This window comes from Solanum pennellii, chromosome 2 (assembly GCF_001406875.1).
Source record: "Solanum pennellii chromosome 2, SPENNV200".
Classification (NCBI taxonomy): Eukaryota; Viridiplantae; Streptophyta; class Magnoliopsida; order Solanales; family Solanaceae; genus Solanum; species Solanum pennellii.
Window position 1 is genome coordinate 57,346,768 of NC_028638.1, and position 21,833 is coordinate 57,368,600.

Here is a 21,833-nt window from a genome sequence, read left to right on the forward strand (position 1 = left end):
GGGGGGGGGGGGGAGGGGTATGACTGATGCTGGATTCTATCTTCTTACTAAAGATTCAAAGGGGTACATAGGAGTGATATAGAACTGGGAAGCCTGAAGCCTTGTCTTCAAGGTACAAAGAACGCTGAAAGCATAAAACATTAGCGTAACTCGATCATTACCTAGTAGAATTGAATATCCTTAAATACTAAAGATAGCTTATTACCAACTTCCAGTTTATCTAAACGATCCTTTGTTCTAGGCACACGATGGGATTAATCTTGCAATAATCCACATGCTGATTATGTTCTAGCAATCATGTCGGTTCTAGCAATCCACATGCTGATTATGTTCTAGCAATCATGTTGGTTCACAGATCTAGGTGTCTATCAACACTTAAGTGTACATATTTGCCATGGGAAATACTGTAACCATCTATTATGAAGAATTACATTTCACCATGGAAGACATTGGCCACAGATTTTGTTTCAGTATGACCCGTTGTTGGACAAGTAAAGAAGGGTTCTCAAAATTTTGAAAACTATTATCGTTACATAGTACCCTTGATACATGCAACATTCTTTGTTTTGCACAATTAATTGATGAAAGTTGTTAATGACACTTAATTGACATCATATTTGATTCTCTTTTGAGTCATTAAATTCTGCCTGCCTTTTATTAGATGCTGAAATTATACTGCTCCTGACGTTTCTCTGTTCATGTCTGTAGCTCAAGGCCATGAGATATGGAGCTATGCCTATTCTACTGGATTTTACCGACAGTAAATACGGGTTAGTTAACAATGAATGCAAAATTAGCTGAAAAAAATGTCTTTTTGCAAGGCTTGTTATTTCCTTGCCTGCTGAGAAAGTTCACGTCTTTCATCAAATTACTGGATGAACAGGCACTTTGTGGATGGTGATGTTGAGGGCACCGAATTCTCTCGTTATATCAAAGATACCTTCTCCAATATGCCCCTGAACCAAGCAATTGATGAACTTGTAAGTAGTTGAGTCTTGTGAAAGTCTTTCTAGCCCTCTCCACCCCTTCCCTTTGGACCCGAAAGAACCTAATAAATATGGGAAACATTACTGATCTTTCTCAGCTATCTGCTTCTGGTAAGTATACTTTCTTCCCGCAAAAGAGCAGATCTTTTTAATCTTGCTTTTATGTCATGTTATTACAGAAGAACAACCCATCAAAATGGGACAAGAAGATCCTCGATGCCATGATAAAGGACTTTTCGTGGGATGCAGAGTGCTGCGACATTCATATCTCTGCATATACAGCGATAAAAAACTTGTAAAGTAGATTTTCTTTACATATTTCACGTATTTATCTCTCTGTCCATGCCTTAGGGTGCCTAGTACATATAGTCTAGAGGATGATTTTTGTTAACTTAATAAAAAATGGACTAAAATGCGTTTCTTTCAATGTTTTAGTCAATAGGACGGACACAGGGCATTGCCAATTCTAAACGAATAATTGATTTTTCTTTCTAGTGAATAATTGATATGAAAAAGTACATCTGAAAAACCTTGTTTTATTTTAAAATCTCTTTGACCTCTTCTATGATACCCATCCCTGTCCCCCCACCCTAAATGAAAAAAAATCAGAAATCTTTATTGCTGCTAGCAATAAATCATTTTGCGTCTTTATTTCTACATAAAATATGCCTTTTTACTGTTGCTAGCCATTTCGAGTTTCTGCACTGAGTCTGATACTGAGGTTGGTGGACTGAAATAAATAAATCTTGCAGGCCCAACATTGAAAGCTACATATAGCAGTGTCGTCAACGTTGAAATTATTATACCCTAACTAACCATCCACCAAAAGGTTATGTCCTTTTCTCCATTTTAAACATCTAAGATAAGAGCAGTCAGTCTCATGCACCATCAAATTCACTTCTTGGTTCGAGTTTGTTAGATTTGTCGAGACGCTCTAACTTCACTATGTTTTAATTTGTTTGTCATAATTTAATTTGGAAGGAAAGAAATATTTTTTAAAAAAATCATGTAGATCTAAAACATATCATAACATTTTTGTGGCATATCAATATTTCAGTGACATTTGCATGACTAAAAGAAAGCTTTGTAAGAGGAAATTTATTTCCAAAATAGAGAGATATGCCATTTTCTTGGCTTGAACTAATAAGAAAATTGTGTTAGATAAATTGAAACACAAAAAGTTATAATGTGACAGGTTTATGATTTAAAGATTGTGGTTGTTGTGCTTTCTATATTTTATATATTGTATTACTCTAGATCTTTTTAATTAAAATTGAACATAGTAATTTCTGAAGGTGACAAAATTAGTCCATGAAAATATAATCTATTTAAATTTGGGCCAAGTTATCGATCTCTCCGTTTATCTTTTGTTGGAAAAATTAATCGACTTAGCCCCTCAAAATGAGTTAATATGTAATTCAAATTGATCAATAAGAAATTTTGTCAAACTATTTTCAGAATGACATTGTTTTAGTTTGATTTGTTATACATGTAATAACGATAAAGAAAAGTAGTAGTTTTATTAGGTGCTAAAAATACAAGAACAAATAAAGTAAAATATATTTTTTCCATTTCATATTATTTGACTCTTATACTAAAAAATTTTCTTTCATTTTATTTGTTTGATTTAGAGAGTTTATAATGTTCTCCTAATATAAGTTCTCTTAAGAAGTTTTGTCAAATCAACATTAAAATGAAAGTGATTATTAAGAATGAAATAAGTCTAGTTATGAACTTATGATCCCCATATGAGCCTTAACCCCCTTTCAGCCAAAGTAATTTTTAAACCATTTTGACCCACGTAAATTTAATCGAATAAGCCAACCCATTTGCCATCTCTAAATTAATGATTCCTTGAGAAGATGCAATATGTCTGTGCACTTGGCTAGCAAGATGTACTTAGTCATCGTGTTTACAAATTAAGTACAACTGAGATAGATCCAAAATTATCTCTTCATTGTCCCTCTTGTGTTTTTTTGTCTCTCATTGTGTTGGGACCAGTGAGTCAGTAAACCTCATTATAGATGTACCTTCTGACCCTACTTCTTCATGACACTTGCATCTTCTTCTTCATCTTAAAAGATAACCAACTACTACTAGAGTATTACATTTTGATAAATTAGTTACGAGAGCCAAGCAGTCTACATTGTTTTCTGGTAGACAGTTTCGACCTACTTATGTTTATTTATAATCTTTTAAGGAATACGTGAACGACTAATATGGGACGAATGAAGTACTAGTAATAAGAGAGTTTGCCTCCCTTTGTCAACAAAGAGTATAATTGATATGCTTTAATCAATTTCATTTTGTTTAACTAATTATTTGACCAAACAAACAAATCAAATTATGTTGGTCCCAATTATTTAATTGCATTCAATTATACCTAAACTCTACTATAATGTGGTCAAATCGCTATAATTATTAGTTACTCTCTTAGATTCATAATGAATGGTAGCTAGGAGACGCTTTTAAAAAAATTATTCACTCTTGAAAATAATTAAAAAATATTTTTATTAATGTGACAGAAGAAATAAATTTTTTAATGATTTTTTAATCATGTATAATATTGTTCAAATTTGAAGAAAACAATCACTTGCAGTTGTGGCTGGCACGCCTTCCATTTGTATTTATAAAATTGAAAGAAGGGAAATCTTTGTGGATTCAAAACTTGAGAGTAAAGAAGGTGGTGGATGGGTCTAAATTCAAATATTCTCAAACTTCAAAAAGTTTCTCATTATTTCATAATGAAATACTTTTCTTGCAAAACTCAAAAATGTCTTTGTCCCCACATAATTCCAAAAAGTAAATTTATGCAACGTAGAAACTTTTCTATTGCCTTTCCACTCCCATAAGACTCCAAAAATAACCCACCTGTCTTAACCAAAGTCCAAACATAACATAAATATAACGATAAAGGGTCACTATCTTTAACTAAATTGGAGGTTCAGAGTTTTCCTCCCTCATCCATAACCATATTTAATGAAATCTACAAGATAAAAAAAAGGAAATTCATTTACTGCACTCCACTAATAGTTTGAATTTATTATCTTTTATCACAATAAAAATAACACATCTTTTTAAATATTTTACTATGACTTGTCAAAATTTAAAACTTCCGTGTCCATTGGGACAGATTATATTAGGCGTGGTGGTCACCAAAATTAATTTACTTGTTTCGTCATCAAAAGTAACGATTTTCGGAAGATTAAGAAACATTCATTTTCTTTAATCACGAGAAACCCCTTTGTCCCCAGTCATTTGCATATATTCATACAGATATTCTCCGTTTCAGTTATCGAGAGATATTCATTTCCCTTCGATGAAATCTTGTTGTTTGCGTCTATTAATTGTTTGAACGAACTGCGGTTACTGATTTTGCTGGAAACTGTATTTGATTTGATTATTGAAGCATTTTTACTTGGCGAAGCGCCAGTAATTTCTGTGAACTAGAAGAAGTAGTTCGTCGTCAGAATTCAAATTTGAAAATAGGTCTGAAAATTGAAAAAAAAATTTCTTCGTCTTGTTGCTAAATACTCAAAAACCTTTCTGAGGCAAATGTTCGTCAAAAATGCCAAGCATTAGAGCTCCAGCTGCAAGGAAAGCCACTACCCTCTCGGTAATGTTTCTATTCAGGACTGCTTTAGCATCACATGTTTTGTATGTTTATTCAACTTTTGATGTGTTTTTTACTTTGTTTGTATCATTCTGGTGGATGTAGGTAGCAGTGAAATGCAGGCCATTGACGGATAGAGAAGGAGGGCGCGATATAGTTAGAGTAAACAATGATAAGGTAATTGTGGAGTTGATTTTTCTACTGGTCTATATGAAAAGCATTGTGTATTCATTGTGGAGTTGATTGACTAACCTGAGCATTAAATTTTGGTAATTTATGACAACAATGATGAATATAGGAGGTTGTTATTCTGGATCCTGACCTGTCAAAGGATTACTTAGATCGCATACAGAATCGTAGCAAAGAACGAAGATATGCTTTTGATTATGCATTTGGACCTAAATCTACAAATTTGGCAAGTATTTCATATTATCCTAGTTAGTATGTTTTTTCTAGACTTTGCTTCTCTTGAGTTTTTATCATCTCCTTCATGTATGCATGATGCCAATATATGCCTTTGCATCTGATGTCGTTAATTAAACTCTGATGCTTTAAACCTCAGGGCGTCTATGAGAAAAGTGTCCAGTCTACAATTGCTGGGGTTATTCAAGGCCTAAATGCAACTGTCTTTGCTTATGGATCAACAGGCAGGTATATACAACATTGGATTAAGAACATCTGACCTCTCTGTTGTTTTTGAACCTTTATGATTAATCTCCTGGGGTTGGAATATTGGCCTAATACACTGTCATAATATGGTATTTTTAAAAATTGACTGCTAAACTAACCATGTATTAGCATCAAGTACCACTGGTATGATCTTCCTTCAACAACATGGTGAGTGGCTAAAGTTGAGATGCAAAATGCTACAACAATGTTAATTTTGAGTACAACGAGAAACTTGATAGTTAATGGCACTGGAAGACTGGTGTGGATCAAAGAAATTAAATGAAAAACAGAGTTCAGTTAGTAAAGGTTTATTTTGTTGTGAAGTTGAATGGAAGTTATAGACATTTTGTTATTTTTAGGCTTCCATTCAGGCCATATCAGTGATCTTCTCATATAAAAACTTAAAAGATTATTCATGTGTTTGCTTGTCTCTTAATATACACTTCTCTACTGATTTCAAGAAAAGACAACTTATTGGATTTTAGCTGGGCTAATAAGAGCATCACTTGTGGGGTTTAATTAAACATAGTGAAATTATTATTTTGTCTTCCTTTTCTTATTTTCTTCTTGTACTTTTTTCTTATTGTTTTTCCTATTCTAGTTGGAGGGGCTTGGAGTGCTTCTGTAAGATAATCTTAATATTGAACAAGTGTTTGTATTTTCAGTGGAAAAACATATACAATGGTTGGAACTAAAGATGACCCTGGACTTATGGTTCTGAGTCTTAACACTATATTCAATCGTATCAAGAATGACAAAAGCTCTGACGTGTTTCAAGTTACTTGCTCCTACCTTGAAGTTTATAATGAGGTCTGATGTCTTTTTGCATGGAATAATCAGTTCTAGATTGAAGTGCTCTAGGCAATGTTTTTGACATCTAAATATGTTATAAGCAGGTTATCTATGACTTACTTGAGAAGTCATCGGGTCACTTGGAGCTCAGAGAGGATCCAGAGCAAGGAATAGTGGTTCCTGGCCTTAGATGTATCAAGGTTTGTCCCTTTATTATTTTTTTAGTACTTCATCTTTTTGAGGGAATGCCACATTTAGATGGTTGGACTTAGCATCTGTCCAGAAACAACCTCTCTACCCTACAAAGGTAGGGGGGGTAAGGTGTGCGTACATCCTACCATCCACATACCTCACTTGTGGGATTACACTGGGCATGTTGTTGTAGTTGGACTTCACATCTGTGGTCAAGGTTTATTTTTGGCATAATTAAAGAACTCCCTTTAAATCAATAGCTTTATGAAGTCCCAATGGATTTCAAATCTTAAAGTGGCAGTGCATATTCATGATATTCTTCTCTTGGTGCCTTTGAGATGCTGTCCATCAATTTTTTTAATACCTAGGCGATGAAAGTATGTAACAACAATCTGCTTCATACTTCTTAACGCAAGTTTCTCTAGCTTTCCAGTTATTTTTAGGTCTGAGTGTAAAGATATTTTTTCTGCAGTTATGATGCTCTCCTCATCTGTTTGTTTGTCTATTTTGTCTTCTCACTTGTTCTTTGGCCTCACCGCTTCTTTAGATACTGACTATTTTCGTTTTGATTACTTTTGCTCTACTCTAGTGGTACAAGATCCTTTCCTGTTGTTCTTGACCCTGTTACTTGTATTAGGTTAATTCAGCTGATAAAATCCTTGAGCTTTTAAATTTGGGGAACAGCAGGCGAAAAACAGAAAGCACAGAGGTCAATGAAACTTCATCACGGTGAGTAACCTTGACTTCGTTAATGTTCTATCCTAGGTTCCCTCAAATTCTGTTTAGCTTTCTACTTCAAACTGAAATATTTCTCTTTTCCTTTTTTATGATTCCTTGGGAAGAAGACTTAGATACAGACTTATTACATCCTCTACAGTCATAAAAGTGAATCTTACTGTTGTTTATCAGACATGAAAAGCTGATAACGATTACAGCTAAAAGAAAAGGGGGCGGTTCTTGATAACTCAGTTTTTTGTTTCAAGATGAAGAAGAACCTACAACTAGCTCAATTTCTTGGTCACATCACCTTGTTAATGGTATGGAAATACTGATATTTTCTGAGCAGTTCTCATGCAGTGTTGGAGATTACTGTGACTAGGAAACAGAGAGACAAATACTCTAATCAGGTTATAAGAGGAAAACTGGCACTTGTTGATCTTGCTGGAAGGTCTGCCCAATATTTCCTTCTTTCTTCTTCTTTCCCTGCATGAGCAAAACATAGGTGATAGTAATCTGTGAAACTTTTGATACAGTGAACGAGCTTGCGAAACAAATAGTGGAGGTCAAAAATTGAGAGATGGTGCAAATATCAATCGATCTCTTCTTGCTTTGGCAAACTGCATAAATGCTTTGGGGAAACAACAGAAGAAGGGGCTAGCTTATGTTCCTTACCGCAACAGGTGTTTGAATGGTTGTTATATTGGCAGTGAATCTTTTTCCTAATGCTAACTAGTTTAGTTGATTCTTGTTGCAGTAAATTGACACGAATTCTGAAAGATGGTCTGAGTGGTAATTCTCAAACAATAATGATTGCCACCATATCACCAGCTGTCAGTCAGTATCACCATACTGTGAATACCTTAAAGTATGCTGACAGAGCGAAGGAAATTAAGACACACATTCAGGTTAGAGTCCAATATAATATACTAGTCTCACAAAGGACACTAGAATCTTATTAGAAGAAGATAAAAACAGGTCTGATTGTGATATTCAATGCATTACATAGCTAAAAGTCTGACCCATTTTTTTTATGATGATCTTCCCATAGTAGAAAGAAAAACACTCTTCATTTGTTAATTATTTCTTAAGGTGCAGTGATTAGCATGTTGCAATAAAGAAGTAATATCTACAGTTACCCTTGGATAGAGAATGGATGGGTGGAAGGTAGTGTAACAAGAAAACGTAAAATTGAATAGGTGACTCATCTGATGTTTATCCAATGAAATAGATACATTAAGATGGATTGACTCTTGAGTGCATTAAAGAAGGCCTTGTGTTCCAGTATTGCAAAGGAATGATTCTAATTGCAGTTACTAAAGAGAATCATTGACAAAGAAGGATGGAGCAGATAAGAAGAGTTTTAAACGAATAAATTGAATTTTAGTCCTTAATGGTTTGCCTAGTACTAAAAAAGGTTAACTGCACCACCAGATTCATGTAGCTGTCCTTCTGGTGAAGGGTCATCTCAGGGTTATGGTAAGAGTACAGGTTGCACACGGTTGACTTCCTTTTAAATACACTTTGTTCTTGTGATGTTTTGGTATGATCATTAGATTTGCTTACTGGTACGGCCCAATCCTCTGTGTGACTTATGGTTTAAGCGTTGACATCCAACTGAGAAACTCTTCTATTTGCCTTTTATCCCAGTAACTACTCAGGAATCAGGATAATGACTGAATTGTTTCATTATGAGCATATTGTTGATCACAATGCTGAAACTACTTTGGGTATTCTAATTTGCAATTCAGGACGTGTAGTACTTGATTCTTCTTGGTTTTAACTTGGAATTTGTTTGGGATAAATCACCATATTCTCTAAATGAATTTACACTTGAGCATTACTCATAAATTTTCTATGCAATGTGCTTTGTGTTGCCTTTCCAAATTTCATACTTTCATCTGGAGCTGTTTGTTTGTTTCATTGCCTTGATCTGTTTCAAAAAAGAAGAAGAGATATTGATCTGTCATTCTGTTTGAGTTATCTTCACAAGTTAATATGAATTCCAGTAGTTGTTCCTCATCAGTTCTGATCTGCTTTGTTATGCTCTTCAGAAAAACATTGGAACAATCAATACTCACGTTTCAGATTACCAACGGATGATCGATAGCCTTCAAGTAAGCAAGTTGACATTTTTAGCATTTTTTTGTCTGGACATTACAAAATCATGCATGTTTAGGGGAGATGCTTTTCCTTGTAGATTGAGGTTAGCCAGTTGAGGAAGGAATTAGCTGACAAAGAAACACAACTAATTGCCAAGCCTTCTGAAAAAGCCTCAGATGACGAGCTTTCTTGGCTGGACACATTGAGCCATGAAACCAGTGAAAATGTCCAGGAGAGGATAAATTTACAGAAGGCCTTGTTTGAGATAGAGGAGATGAACATTAGCAACCATAATGAACTCCAAAATCTTGATGATGCAATTGCAAAACAACAGGTTAAGTATCATTGTGTTAATAACTTGATCAAAATCTAATTACCATCTATTTGCGAAACATCTATATGCTTCTCTCTTGGCACTTAACATGTGTCACCCCAAGCATTTATCTGGCTTGCACACAACGATTTGTATTTGGTAAATCAGTAGCCACAATTTCTTGTTAAGTTTCTATTACATGTCTAGTGTTCCCTATGGTACGAATGCACTACAACTGTTTTAATGGTCTCTTCCCTAAGGTCAGTCTACTCTGATTTTAGAGGTGGAGCGTGTAGTCATTTGCTTGTATTTCATTCCTTCATCTCTTGTCTGATCCATGGCGCTTCATAATTTTGCTATTCAATTCCTAAAGATCACTAGTGTTGTCTTGTCTTTCTCCTTCTGTATGACTTCTTGTTGAAGATCCAATATTATACGACGAAGTCAAGAATGTTTTTCTTGTTGGGTATTTCCTCAATCTTCACTTTTCAGGCTGTTGAAAAGGATGGGGCAGTCGTGCGAGCTCTTAGAGCAAGACGTCAAGTCATTCTTGATAATATTCGCGACAATGATGAGCTCAGTAACAATTATCTGAAGGTGGCTAAGTACTACTGATGTGTAGGTTATGTTATCCAATCTCTGCTTTTCTCTTAACACATCTGGAGTTGTAAATTGCGCAGGAAATTGAAGCGAATGAGAAGCGAAGGTGTGAACTCCAAGCTATGATTGATGAAGCTATTAGCAATAATGGAAACAAGACTTACTTGAGAGTTCTGAGTCAATACAGGCTTCTGGTAAACAAATACTATTTTTTTTGTTCTTGTTGCGTAATCCCACCAAACAAGATATATCAATTATCCAGTTCAGTTTCGGCAAAAGAGATACGTCAATTATCCGGTTTTACCTTTCCACCACAAGACGCATTATGTTCTCTCCAATTTCCCTTTCCATGTTTCCACTCATTGGTCTGCTGCCTCCTAGTATTGGGAAGACTGAAGCCCAACGAAAAAAAAAAAAAAAAAGACTATATAGAATTGCGTATGGTAATTTTTTCTAAATATTGGTACATTATTTGAACCTCACTTGTTTACTGAAATACATGCAGGGAATTGCTAATACTGAGCTTCAGCTAGAAATAGCGATGAGAGATCAAATAATTCACAATCAAAGGGAAACACAAAAGAATCTGTGGAGTTTACTCCTTAGTCTAGGCCTTGATGAAAAGCAGATAACGGATCTTGCCCTTAAACAGGGAATAACTATTGAAGACTGGACAATGACTGCCCAAATTCAATTATCTGATAGAAGACAGTCACCAATCACAGGAAGTGGAACATATACTACCTTATCTTCCTCTCCACCAACTTTTCAACTTGGTGCTAACGTGCCACTTGAACAATACTTCTGTTCTGTGCCAAGTTCATTGAGAAATCGGAGACCACCACTTATCCATTGCAGAGATGAAGACCACAGTTCTTATTATTTGCATGACTACTCCCCATCAGAAAATATGACACTGAGCGAAGGCGAAAGTTGTTTCAAAGATGGGACTTCACTTCATGAAGTTCCTAATAGGCATCCTCTTGAATTTTGCAGTTCGTATGCACCGACAAGAAACCAATTTTCTTCATGCAGTGAAAGTGGCATGTCAGTGACCCCTTCCCTTGTGGATTTGAGGCAGCAGCAGATGGTATTCCGTCAAACTAATCATTCTGAATTCCCCTGTATTGAAAACTTCGACAATTTTTATTAGGACACTTCCTCCCTCCTTGTATTTTAGCTACTGTGCCTCTCAATGTTCTTTTTCTCCTGTTTACTTTTTGGTTTATACATTTACTTAACTCTTTTATCTCGCTTATAGGATGTCCAGTCAAGCTCTATCAGGCAGCAAATACGGCCAAGCTGCCATGCAGAAATAAGCAACACTGATTACTTTCACCATGGAATTACGATGGTTCATAGGGTATCAAGGCAAGGTCGGTTTCACAGTAGCCCCTTCACCCAGAACTTTGCCTCGTTGAACTCTAATCATTTACATCCAAAACTTGGGCAATTTAACCTGCAAGATATGCAGGTGCTTCCTTTTTGTGATACAACATCATTAAGTTCCAATAGCCGTGAAGCTCGGCCGCCAAGATTTTCTTAAACAATCTATTCTTTCATTTGATTCCTTTTCTCAATTTGCCCCTCCAATTGTACATAATATAGTATTAGAGGTCCTATAGTCATTTAGTGGATTCAGTAGTTGACATAGATTATTCAATTAATTCGAGTCTTATAACAAAGTAAAGACTAAAGAATGTAGTTGTGCCGCTGCTGCAGCCTGCAGTGCATACAGCATACTTCAGTAGTGTGAGCTTTTGGAAGTTGCCGGCAGTTGATGAAGCAGTTAAACATGAGTCTAAATTTTCTGTAAGCTCTTGGAGAAGTCACAATGACTTGCTAAATCATTGCTGCTTTTGAGTTCTGCTACTCATATCTATGCATTATCACAACAAAGAAAAAAAGATGTTTTTTTTTTTAACTGTATAGTAGCAGGAGTATTTTTATTTTAGACCATGATGATGTGCCTGTCAGGTTCAGGTAAGTCTAATATTTGCTTCGGGATGTGAGGGGCTGATATGTCGTAGTACCAAAATTCAAAAAGCAAACTAATGTTCCAAATTATCTGAATTAGATACATTTTCAAGTATGTTCCTTCAATTTTTTAAAATTAAATTAAAATTGATAAGTCGGGAGTAATCAGCATAATATTGAAAAATTCATCACCACTCTCGCATGGTTGATAGTACTTGATAATTGCATGTTGCTGTTAACTAAGTGAGTAGATGATATAACTTGCTAAAGTTGGATAAAGTAAAGAGCAATGTGGACTTCCAAAAACGTGAATTGAATCTAATTGAAAAAAAAAAAAAAACATAACTGGTATCTCGCTTCTCACACCATTTATATAGAAGGAAACAAGAAATCAGAGAGACAGCTAGACTTGCGTTGGGATTTATCAAAGCTTGATATTTCATTTCAGTTTCCTCTGATGTAAATCAGTCGCTAAAACCTCTGAAAAAACCTACTCCATTTTTTTTGGCATTCTGAAAATAATTAACTTCCTCCATGGCTTCCCCTATTGAGACTTCAGAATCTTTCAAACCCTACGAGCTTAAATTCACTCTCTCCGGTCACAAACGCGCTATTTCCAGTGTCAAATTCTCTGACGATGGCAAAATCCTAGCCACCTCGTCCGCCGATAAAACCGCCCGAACATGGGATGTCTCCGACGGATCCCTTCTTCACGAATTCCAAGGTCACGAACAGGGTATCTCCGATGTCGCCTTCTCCTCCGACGGCCGTCACCTAGTTACTGCCTCCGATGACAAAACTGTACGATTATGGGACGTTTCCACCGGTTCCCATATCAAAACCCTTACAGGTCACACAAATTATGTTTTTTGTGTTAACTTCAATCCCCAAGCTAATATGTTGGTTTCTGGGTCGTTCGATGAGACGGTTAGGTTATGGGATGTGAAGACTGGGAAGTGTCTCAAGGTGCTGCCAGCGCATTCCGATCCAGTGACGGCTGTGAATTTTAATCGGGATGGTTCGTTGATTGTGTCAAGCAGCTATGATGGGTTGTGTAGAATTTGGGATGCTTCAACCGGGCATTGTATGAAGACCATAATTGATGATGAAAACCCACCTGTGAGTTTCGTCAAGTTCTCGCCCAATGGCAAGTTTATACTCGTTGGCACTTTGGATAATTCTCTGGTAAGTTTCTGTTTTTTATTGCTGTTTCTTGATTTTTCTTTTTTTTTTTTGCTTTTCTTTTTATGTGTTCTATCCAGTGAGCAATTTATATTCCTATTGCTTCTACACACTGAATTTGGCTGCCAGTTGCGAAAGCAGAACTTCCCTTTTCAGAATCCGTTCCTCTGTTTTTTATTTTCAGTTGAATCAGATGTAAAGGTTGAGGTTTGGTAGATTTTGTTTGAAAAAATGTAGCTTTTGGTGAAGTTACTCTAAGGAGGTTCTTCTGAGGTGCATTATACAAGTGCTTTGTTCACTTTAGATAGCTGTTTTCTTTTCTTATTTTCCGTGGAGTTGAAATTGGTTTTACGGCCATGTAGGAGTTCCGAGACATTGTAAAGATAGTTCTGTAGGATTCCTCATGATATGAATGTTCATGTTACTCGATTTGATCATGAAAGTTGGTGTCTTTACTGTTTGAAATGATTAAGTCAAAAGAGCTATGGAGTTTCATGTTGTGTAGAATCTTAGGTTTGATGATAAAAAAGATTATAGTGCATATGTCTATCAAGTGCTACAGTCGCAGCATATGGTTTCTTGTGTGCTTTTTGGTGGAGTTGGAACTACTGCTATGGGCAAGCCTGAGAGTTAAGCATAATGTATCTAATCGTGTTCATTTAGTAGATGTAAATTGATCCAAACATAGACATGAGACATGCCCAAGTTTTCTAAGATATTTATTTTATCTTATTTCTTATTTAAGGGACTGAGATCATTCATCTTTCCAAAAGGAAATACTAAAAGAGATGAAACTGGAAAGAGAAACTAGGGTTAGGGTAGGAAATCCAATCCAAAAAGATATTAACAGGTTCAGCGAGTGTCAAAATGTTTTTGGTCAGAATGGGCTATGGCCAATTAAACAGTCCAGAAAGACGACTCAGATTGGGCTAGGCTGAGTTGCCCAGATCAACCTGTGAAGGCTGCTGCTTAAATTGGTCTCGCCTCCTGCTTAAATTGGTCTCGTCTCCTGATTCACCGCTTTTTTTTATCGGATGTCCAGCAAAACTACTTGCAATCTCTCTCTGACAAATTCTTCACATTTTCTCTAAAGGGATAAAGTTGAGATGTAAGTTACCTGTTCCCATCACAAGCATTCTGTGTTGAAAACAGACGTCAACTGATTACGACTTCTGAGATCCCTTTCCTTACTCTAAACTGGCTATACTTTTTTGAACCATAGACTTCTCAATGGGTTTTATCTTTTTAGTTAGAAATATGAAACATTAAAGTTAGATTTTCGCTAATGCTTCAGTAAACCCAATGTTATCCTCCGTGGGTTTTGCTTTTTTTTCACGTGGTTCTGAACAATTTTGATATGTCGACCAACCCTGAGATTTGAGCAATACTGTGGATTAGAAATTGTTGTAAACTGGATTGGTTCCTCTTTGTAGTTATGCTTTAATTCAACTTTGGGGATCATTTTGAAGGTTCTTAATGCTACTTTGATTTGTTGGAGTTGGTATTAAGTTCTTGAATGTTTCAAAAAATAGCACTAAGGGGTACTTCACCGGATTTATCGATGAACTTTTTGTTTTGTACGATTATGGAAGTGCTATGAGGACATGTCTCGGTACCTCCACCTATCACACCCCAAGTCTCTAGATAGGATTAAGCTGGTATGCCTAGATCTTCACGAGAGGGTTGGTTATACAAGCTTCATTGTGTATTTGTTGGGAACCACCAAAAGATTTGTCAATGTTCCATTCTAATATTCTCCAAAATGGAGTTTAGTTGGAGGACTCTTTATTAATTGTTCATTTCTAACGTTTCCTCCTCATGCTTTTGGCTCTTCCCCATCGAAATTTGTAACCTAAGCCCCAAGATATATCCTCGGAGTATCAAAGATGCTTTTGGCTCTTCCCTATCAAAATTTGTAACCTAAGCCCAAGATATATCCTGGAGTATCAAAGAGTTCTTAATTTTGTAATATGAGTATCTGCATCCATGTATATTCAAGAGCTTTATTTATGTTTCTGGTTCTTTTTTCTTTTCCCCTTTATATTTTAGTAAAAGAAGGGATAAGGGATGCCCTGCTCATATCAAACTTGTGAGATCTAGTGTATGATTTCTTTTTGGGAATAGTTTGGTGTGTTACTGATATCCGACATCAAAACCTTAGCAGAATAGTGAATTTGTGCATCCAGGAGGCCTCTTCTTTACTCTCTCATTGAATAATGATCTTTTATTCACCTAGCAGAAAACAGCAATCAGTTTCTTTAGAGTGGAAAAGGCTGCAAATGCATTTATAAAACGAAAAGAAAAACTGCTTTAAATGGCCATTCTTTACTTTTTCATATTCTGCAAAGCATGTTTGGCTATATCATCTGATTTATTTGTATGACAAATGTTATATCAACTAGTTTCTATGCATGTGCCTCACACTTAGATTTTCGGTTGATTAAATATATGAAAGAACTAAAGTTAAATTTGTTTAAAAAATTATACAAGAAGGAAAACTCATTGTAAAGTAATTGGCGTGATAAAAATACAATAAACTTTAAAAATCAATACTATTGAAGTATCGTAATACATAGTAGTTCAAAATGATTGAACATAATACTAAAAGCATGCTTTAAAGATCAATCAATCCTATTTTAGGGAAACCAGTGTTGCAATTATTAGTTTATTAAATGCGTCATTTATGCCCTTTACAATATACAATTCATACAATCCAAAGTATGTGTTCTAGTCGCTTGTTTTTTTTACACGCATATCCTCAGGTAAGAGTAATGCATGACTATAAAGTTATTACGTATATTCCCAAGGTAAGATATAAAGTAGTCCAGCTTTAGACATAGGACTTTTATAGGCAGTCGATTTAGTTGAAATTAGTATCAATGTGGAATATGAGAGAGAAGAGGTTCTATGAATAATTATTGCATCAATGTAAGCGTAAATTCGATTGTTCTCTCTCTCTCCCCCCTTCGTTTCTGGAAATCGAGAAAAAGTGACTAGGGTTTGCTTCATCGAAGCGAGAAGCGAAGCGCACACTTTTTTCAATTGAAGCGCAGTTTAATACAATAATAAAAAATATTAAATTTGCATAGTTTATTAACCAAGATATGAAACAAGTCTTCCAATTTTTTGATTAGTAAATAATAGATACTAGAACGCGAAAAGAAGCTACAGATTTTTTATACAATCACAATCAAATAAGTAAATGAATATTTTGTTGTAGCTTACAAATATTTAGTTTATTTTGTTGTTTGTGAGTAGTCAGAATCTGTAGTTTTTATTGTAGTATCTATTATCTACTTTTTTAAGTTTAAAAATTGAAAGATTTGCTTAATATGTTGTTCTATTGAGTTCTTGGTGATTTCTCTGCACACTATTTTTTATTATTATATTTAACTATGCTTTCATTGAAAAAAGTGTGCGCTTCACTTCTAGCTTTGGTGAAGTGAGCCCTCGTCAGTTTTTTCAGCTTCTAGCTTTCCAAAACACTCAAGCTGAAACTTTGTGCATGCAACAATAGTTGATAGAATACCTATAAATTAATATAAGATATTAGAATTGGATCGAGCATCCAACATTACGTACTTACCCAAAACCCAATAAATTACTGCTAAAACCACCATACGATCATATTTTTATATGTAACTAAGAAACAAAAATACCTATACTCAAAACCCCAACAAAACCTTGTCCCTCGTTACCCAAGCACAATCAATGAGAAGATAATTCGTGTGTGTTGCAAGTCTGCAATTTTAAGACTAGGTATTCCTTTAAGTATTTAGGTAGTAAGATAGTAAGAGGTGGTTGAAATTACGTGTTATAGTCCCTGTGAAATTTGTATAGGTATGGAACTTAACAATGGAGAAACCTTATTCAGATTAGAATCCCATAAAAATTAAAATATTAATTTGGAAAAGCTTTCAATTTTGAAGTTTTATCCACATGTATCATATTTTGATGAAATAGTTTTTTTTTAAAGGGCTTTAAAGTCTGAGCAATATTTTAGGGATATTTTTGTTAATCAACATTTAGCGTATTAACATTTGTGCTTTTAGGGACATTTAGCGTATTAACAATTTGTGCTTTTAGGGATGAAAAAATTAACCAACGAGCCAAGTAAGTCAAGAAGACACAAAGTAAGGCAATCATGAACTTGATGCACATTCATATTTTGTTCTATGTTCACTGTAGTTCTTTGCAGAGATCGTTGTCCTTTAAGTTGGGTTCCTTTTCTTGTTGATCCCCTGAACTATATATCTCGATAGTATTTCTTTTTGTTGTGCACAGTCACAGCCTAAAGATTTATTTAATAAGAGAAAACAACAGATTAGCTTTTCAGTTTCACCCTGTTTTTCTAGTCATCTTGGAAATGTGGGTTGGAGTCATGTAGTCAAGCTTTGTTTGATTCTAATTTCTCTATGATGTGTGAATCCATCTCAAGTTTTTATCAATCTGCAGAGATAAATACTTTGGCCCTTGGGACATGTTCTTTTGATTTATATACAATTTTTGTGATCTTTTCCGTTGGTCACATGCGCCTTCAGTAGATGGCTAGTTTCTTATCTGTAAAATTCAACTGTTACCAACAGTGAATTTGTTGTGCAAAAAACTGTCACGGTGCTTCAAGGATTGTCAGTCTCTTTCGTCTTAATATAGTTTCCTCTCTCCCTCTCCAAAAAATAAAGAGAAGTCCATCATCCATTTCTTTTCAAAGTCCAGTTTCCTGTAGTAATGAACCATTACGTTTGGCAGGTGTGTTCCATGTGGTTTTCTAATAGTTATGTTTTTTACTTACTAAGCTGATTGTACATTTTAGTATTGCTTAGATTTCACAATGAAGTTGGTGTAGTGTTTTATAAGTTCAATTGGCTCGGGAATGTGTCAGTATATGTATTTGTCTAGATTAGTGCCCTATGCAAAACCCTTGATGTCTAGAAACTGCTACTTGACGTCTTGTTTTAAAAAAACGAAAAGGAGACTGTTATTTAACGTGTTCAATGATCGAGACTGCTAGTTAACGTGCTCAATGACCTTTGTATGCTTTTCTTTTCCTTGTTTTGCAGAGGCTTTGGAACTTCTCAACAGGAAAAGTTCTGAAAACTTACACAGACCATGTCAACTCAAAGTACTGCATTTCATCAACATTTTCCATAACAAATGGTAAGTATATCGTCAGTGGTTCTGAGGATAATTGTGTATATTTGTGGGAACTTCAATCAAGGAAGATAGTTCAAAAGTTGGAAGGCCATACTGATACCGTGATTTCTGTATCATGCAACCCCACTCAGAACATGATTGCTTCTGGTTCGCTTGGGAATGACAAGACTGTGAAGATATGGACTCAGGGGGGAGACTAAGTATTCTTTTATTTATTCCAAAACATTTGTGCAGTTCAATTGGGTGATGTAGCAGCATTGCTGCATCTTTTCGGCTGTATCTTGTAGATTATGACAGTTGTCATTTTGAGGTTCTTTCAGCTTTTGTCTTAGTTATTGTACTCCAGGAATTTGCTTAAAACTAAATGAAAGTACTTCGATTTGGCGCTGACAGTCTGCATCTTGTATCAGATGTGCTTTTTGTCGATCAGTAAAAATGCAATAACATTCGATGACTGAGGTGTTACTTTGTCAGAATTGCTATTTTAGGATTATGTTTGATGCTGTTTGTGTCTGGGATTTTGATTTTTCAAGTAATGTGGAGAATATTTCTGGTTGTTAAAACTTAAAATCCTTCATTATCTTTTGGTTAAAATCATGTACCTGTGCTTGTTGTTTGTAAATTGTTGCAAGTAGGGTCTGTGCATTTGTTATAGACTTGTTTGGTGATCCATCTTCTTCCTCAATCCTGGTAAGGAGGGGTAAGTGATGTTCTCTATCCAACACTAATGTGGTTTAGGTTCAGTTGAGTCTGACATTTGCAGTTAAGTGATAACAACTTCATAGTACATCCAATTTATGGGCATTCTCTACTTTTTACCCGAAATTATAGGTGGACTTGTTATATAACTTTTACATTCTAGATATCTTTAGTTTAAGATTGACATGATTTTATAATTATAGACATGTATAGTGGATCAAAAAGAGGATTAACTACTGACTCTCTCTTTAATGGTTGGCCGATCTCCACTTTGTTAGAATTGGTTTTACATGTTCAAAGTATATATAGAGTTCCTTTTTTACGTTTGAAATTGCAAAATATTCCAATAACTTGTAGTGGCTGTTAATTTGGTGTACCCAAACTCTGATGCACTTTTTTATTTTATTATTTCACTCCAAATTATTATTCATTTTCCTACCTTTTAATATTTTATTCACAACAATGTTTTAACTTATATCACTCTCAGTTAGTGAAAACTGGTGACATAATTTTCTCGACGGGTACGACTAATCTATATTATAGTCAGCATGTGGCCCGTGTGGACTATGGAGCATGGACCAAAATAATTTCAAGGAATCTACAGCATTATTTTACTATCCCACGATACTTAAAAATTCGTTGATGTATTAGGATGGCTTAAACTTTAATCATTAAGCCACTGTCTGTTCAAGATAAAAAATTAGAAAAATAGTACTATCAATTAAAGTTTTCAAGGATTTGGCATATCTTCCAAGATTTTGCTTTAGTTTATAGCACAATAATTAGGAAACCTTGACGGGCTTATGTGGTGCTAAATCAGAACTGAAAATGCCTATTTTTAATTTGAAAAAAAAATGATGAAGTTTTCACTCGTGGCATATAAAATATTCGATATAAAAGTGTTAACTACCTTTTCAGTATGGTTGAAGACAAGTAACCTTATAACTTGTTGTCAATCAAAGATTCGATCTTCTCCTACTCCCAATAAGATGCAAAATATAACACACCACAAATTATAGCAAGTTCCAAATTATCAACAACTGCACGCACCTATTGATGGACAATTCATCGCTAAGTCAATGGTTTTCAAGAACGGTATGTACAAACATATTAGATCATATATTATACGAAATAATATCTTAATTTGTTATACGATATAATTTGCAGGAAGAAGGTGTGTTCTACTCGAATAAAAACAATTCCATCGACGATTTCACCACTCAAAAATCCACAATCTCCGAAGATCAAGAGACTAGTGAATTGTCTATTACTCCAGACAGTGCTCGTTCTAATTCGCGATCTTATTTCCATAAAGAAATTAGTATAAGTAAAGCCTCGAAAATTGATTTTTCCCTCGTTACCCCTATGGAAAATTTCCCAATTGGTTCAAAGAGACCTGCAACTGATCATCATCATCAGCCCAAATTGAATAAGATCTCTTCATCTTTTCTTTCTTTTAATAATAACAATAATAATACGGAATCAGTGTTTCCTAGTCATCAAGGATGTAAAATCGAAGCTATGGATGATATGTATTTGTGTGATTCATCAGATCAGATGTTTTATCCTTGTGTGAAATCGAACGGTTGTTACGATGCGAAGGATAAAAAAGGGGGAAAAAGAATTCCTTCAGTAGAATTACAAGATCATATTATTGCTGAGAGAAAGCGCAGAGAGAAACTCAGCCAGAGGTTTGTGGCACTTTCAACCATTCTTCCAGGGCTAAAAAAGGTAAATATTATTTCTCATTTTACATACAAATAATTACTACTTAACTAATCTTGTTATCATTAGTTCAATTTGTGAAATTATAATATCTGTAGGTGGACAAAGCTTCAATTCTTGAGCAAGCAATCAAACATGTGAAAGATCTTAAAGAAAAAGTGCAACTATTGGAAGAAGAGAAAAAATCAGTTATGTTTATGAATAAATCTAAGCTGGAAACGGAAGAGTACACTTCATCTGAAGAAAACAACAATGACAGCGATTTACCGGCAGATATTGAAGTAAGATTCTCAGATAATAATGTATTGATCAGAATTACCTGTGCGCGGCGCAACGCATTTGTGCTGAATATCCATAGCGAAATAGAGAAGCTTCATCTTACCATTGTTCAAAGCTGTATGATGCCATTTGGGAAACAAGCAATTGATATAACACTAGTCGCACAGGTAAAATATATACACTTCAAAGTTTCACCAATATATATATTTTGTTTAATCATCCGTGAATATGTTAACCACAATTATAATTTTGACTTTTAACTGACACTATAAAAAAAGGTGGAGTTAAGACATGTTATATGCCTGCTAGCTACAACATGTTAAAATACATTGATAATGTAAATATTCGTGAACTTTGAAATGTTTAATATTTGCTGATGATATTGTAAATTTTGAACTAGCATTGTACTTAAAATTTGGTGCAGATGGAGGAAAGTTTCTGCATGACACTAAAGGATGTTGCGAAGCATGTCCGAATGGTCACAGGGAGGTTGATGACCCAAGCTTAGCACTTTCTCTGAGGAAGTTGTAAAATATGTATAACAATCACATAATCTTGGAGAAGCAACAGAGTTTTGGTTTGTGATTAAGATGATATTCATCTCCTAGGCAATTTCTACAAAGAGTGCACTTATTAAAGTGTATATATATATCATACATTATAATTATGTAAAAATGTTCACTTAATTCGAGCCCCCAAAAATCACATGTCCTAAGATCAAGTCTTAATTTAGTTATGTAAGTGTGCCCCCCTCACATAACAAGTAATAGTTGTGTATGTATCATAAAGTACAATTACTACTTCATGCGAGTTTTCCCTATTGTTATCATTA

General features: G+C 34.9%; 4 protein-coding genes across 8 annotated transcripts in view; all 4 read left to right on the forward strand.

The window, feature by feature from the left end:
- Nucleotides 1-2,195, forward strand: part of LOC107008795 (probable starch synthase 4, chloroplastic/amyloplastic) — a 15,740-nt gene extending 13,545 nt beyond the window's left edge. For 3 of the 4 annotated variants that reach the window (XM_027915002.1, XM_015207978.2, XM_027915003.1), the window contains 4 exons: nucleotides 709-770; nucleotides 884-980; nucleotides 1,166-1,281; nucleotides 1,739-2,195. In XM_027915002.1, coding sequence (XP_027770803.1) covers nucleotides 709-770; nucleotides 884-980; nucleotides 1,166-1,281; nucleotides 1,739-1,763 — 300 coding nt within the window. In that variant the 3' untranslated portion in view covers nucleotides 1,764-2,195. Of the gene's footprint in view, nucleotides 1-708; nucleotides 771-883; nucleotides 981-1,165; nucleotides 1,526-1,738 lie in introns of those variants that run through there. The other variant, XM_015207980.2, reaches the window with a different exon arrangement.
- Nucleotides 2,196-2,574: 379 nt separating this feature from the next.
- LOC107011468 (kinesin-like protein KIN-8B) lies at nucleotides 2,575-11,914 on the forward strand. 2 transcript variants are annotated; one of them, XM_015210983.2, is made up of 16 exons: nucleotides 2,575-4,602; nucleotides 4,705-4,776; nucleotides 4,898-5,014; nucleotides 5,162-5,250; nucleotides 5,934-6,078; nucleotides 6,165-6,260; nucleotides 6,890-6,981; nucleotides 7,319-7,420; nucleotides 7,506-7,652; nucleotides 7,727-7,877; nucleotides 9,024-9,086; nucleotides 9,170-9,406; nucleotides 9,878-9,982; nucleotides 10,066-10,179; nucleotides 10,491-11,075; nucleotides 11,247-11,914. In XM_015210983.2, exons 1-16 carry the CDS (start codon nucleotides 4,555-4,557, stop codon nucleotides 11,529-11,531), a joined length of 2,448 nt encoding a protein of 815 aa, XP_015066469.1. In that variant the 5' UTR covers nucleotides 2,575-4,554; the 3' UTR covers nucleotides 11,532-11,914. The 2 variants fall into 2 exon arrangements, with proteins under 2 accessions (XP_015066469.1, XP_027770802.1); XM_027915001.1 differs by lacking the exons at nucleotides 2,575-4,602; nucleotides 4,705-4,776; nucleotides 4,898-5,014 and having other exon boundaries at nucleotides 5,162-5,246.
- Nucleotides 11,915-12,274: 360 nt separating this feature from the next.
- Nucleotides 12,275-18,752, forward strand: LOC107011469 (COMPASS-like H3K4 histone methylase component WDR5A). The gene is made up of 2 exons (XM_015210984.2): nucleotides 12,275-13,147; nucleotides 18,205-18,752. The coding sequence occupies exons 1-2, from the start codon at nucleotides 12,497-12,499 to the stop codon at nucleotides 18,496-18,498; spliced, it is 945 nt and encodes a 314-aa protein (XP_015066470.1). The 5' UTR covers nucleotides 12,275-12,496; the 3' UTR covers nucleotides 18,499-18,752.
- A 1,178-nt stretch (nucleotides 18,753-19,930) lies between these two features.
- LOC107010581 (transcription factor bHLH25-like) lies at nucleotides 19,931-21,833 on the forward strand. The gene is made up of 4 exons (XM_015209861.2): nucleotides 19,931-20,092; nucleotides 20,165-20,728; nucleotides 20,821-21,168; nucleotides 21,426-21,833. Exons 1-4 carry the CDS (start codon nucleotides 20,054-20,056, stop codon nucleotides 21,507-21,509), a joined length of 1,035 nt encoding a protein of 344 aa, XP_015065347.1. The 5' UTR covers nucleotides 19,931-20,053; the 3' UTR covers nucleotides 21,510-21,833.

Excerpts from the sequence above, each read along its gene's own strand:
- LOC107010581 (XM_015209861.2), top strand. The coding sequence starts at position 20,054 with ATGGACAATTCATCGCTAAGTCAATGGTTTTCAAGAACG. Across the intron at positions 20,093-20,164 it reads GTCAATGGTTTTCAAGAACG|GAAGAAGGTGTGTTCTACTC; the intron begins GTATGTACAAAC and ends TATAATTTGCAG. Across the intron at positions 21,169-21,425 it reads ATATAACACTAGTCGCACAG|ATGGAGGAAAGTTTCTGCAT; the intron begins GTAAAATATATA and ends AATTTGGTGCAG.
- LOC107011469 (XM_015210984.2), top strand. The coding sequence starts at position 12,497 with ATGGCTTCCCCTATTGAGACTTCAGAATCTTTCAAACCCTACGAGCTT. Across the intron at positions 13,148-18,204 it reads GCACTTTGGATAATTCTCTG|AGGCTTTGGAACTTCTCAAC; the intron begins GTAAGTTTCTGT and ends CTTGTTTTGCAG.
- LOC107011468 (XM_015210983.2), top strand. The coding sequence starts at position 4,555 with ATGCCAAGCATTAGAGCTCCAGCTGCAAGGAAAGCCACTACCCTCTCG. Across the intron at positions 7,653-7,726 it reads TATGTTCCTTACCGCAACAG|TAAATTGACACGAATTCTGA; the intron begins GTGTTTGAATGG and ends TTCTTGTTGCAG. Across the intron at positions 9,087-9,169 it reads GGATGATCGATAGCCTTCAA|ATTGAGGTTAGCCAGTTGAG; the intron begins GTAAGCAAGTTG and ends TTTTCCTTGTAG.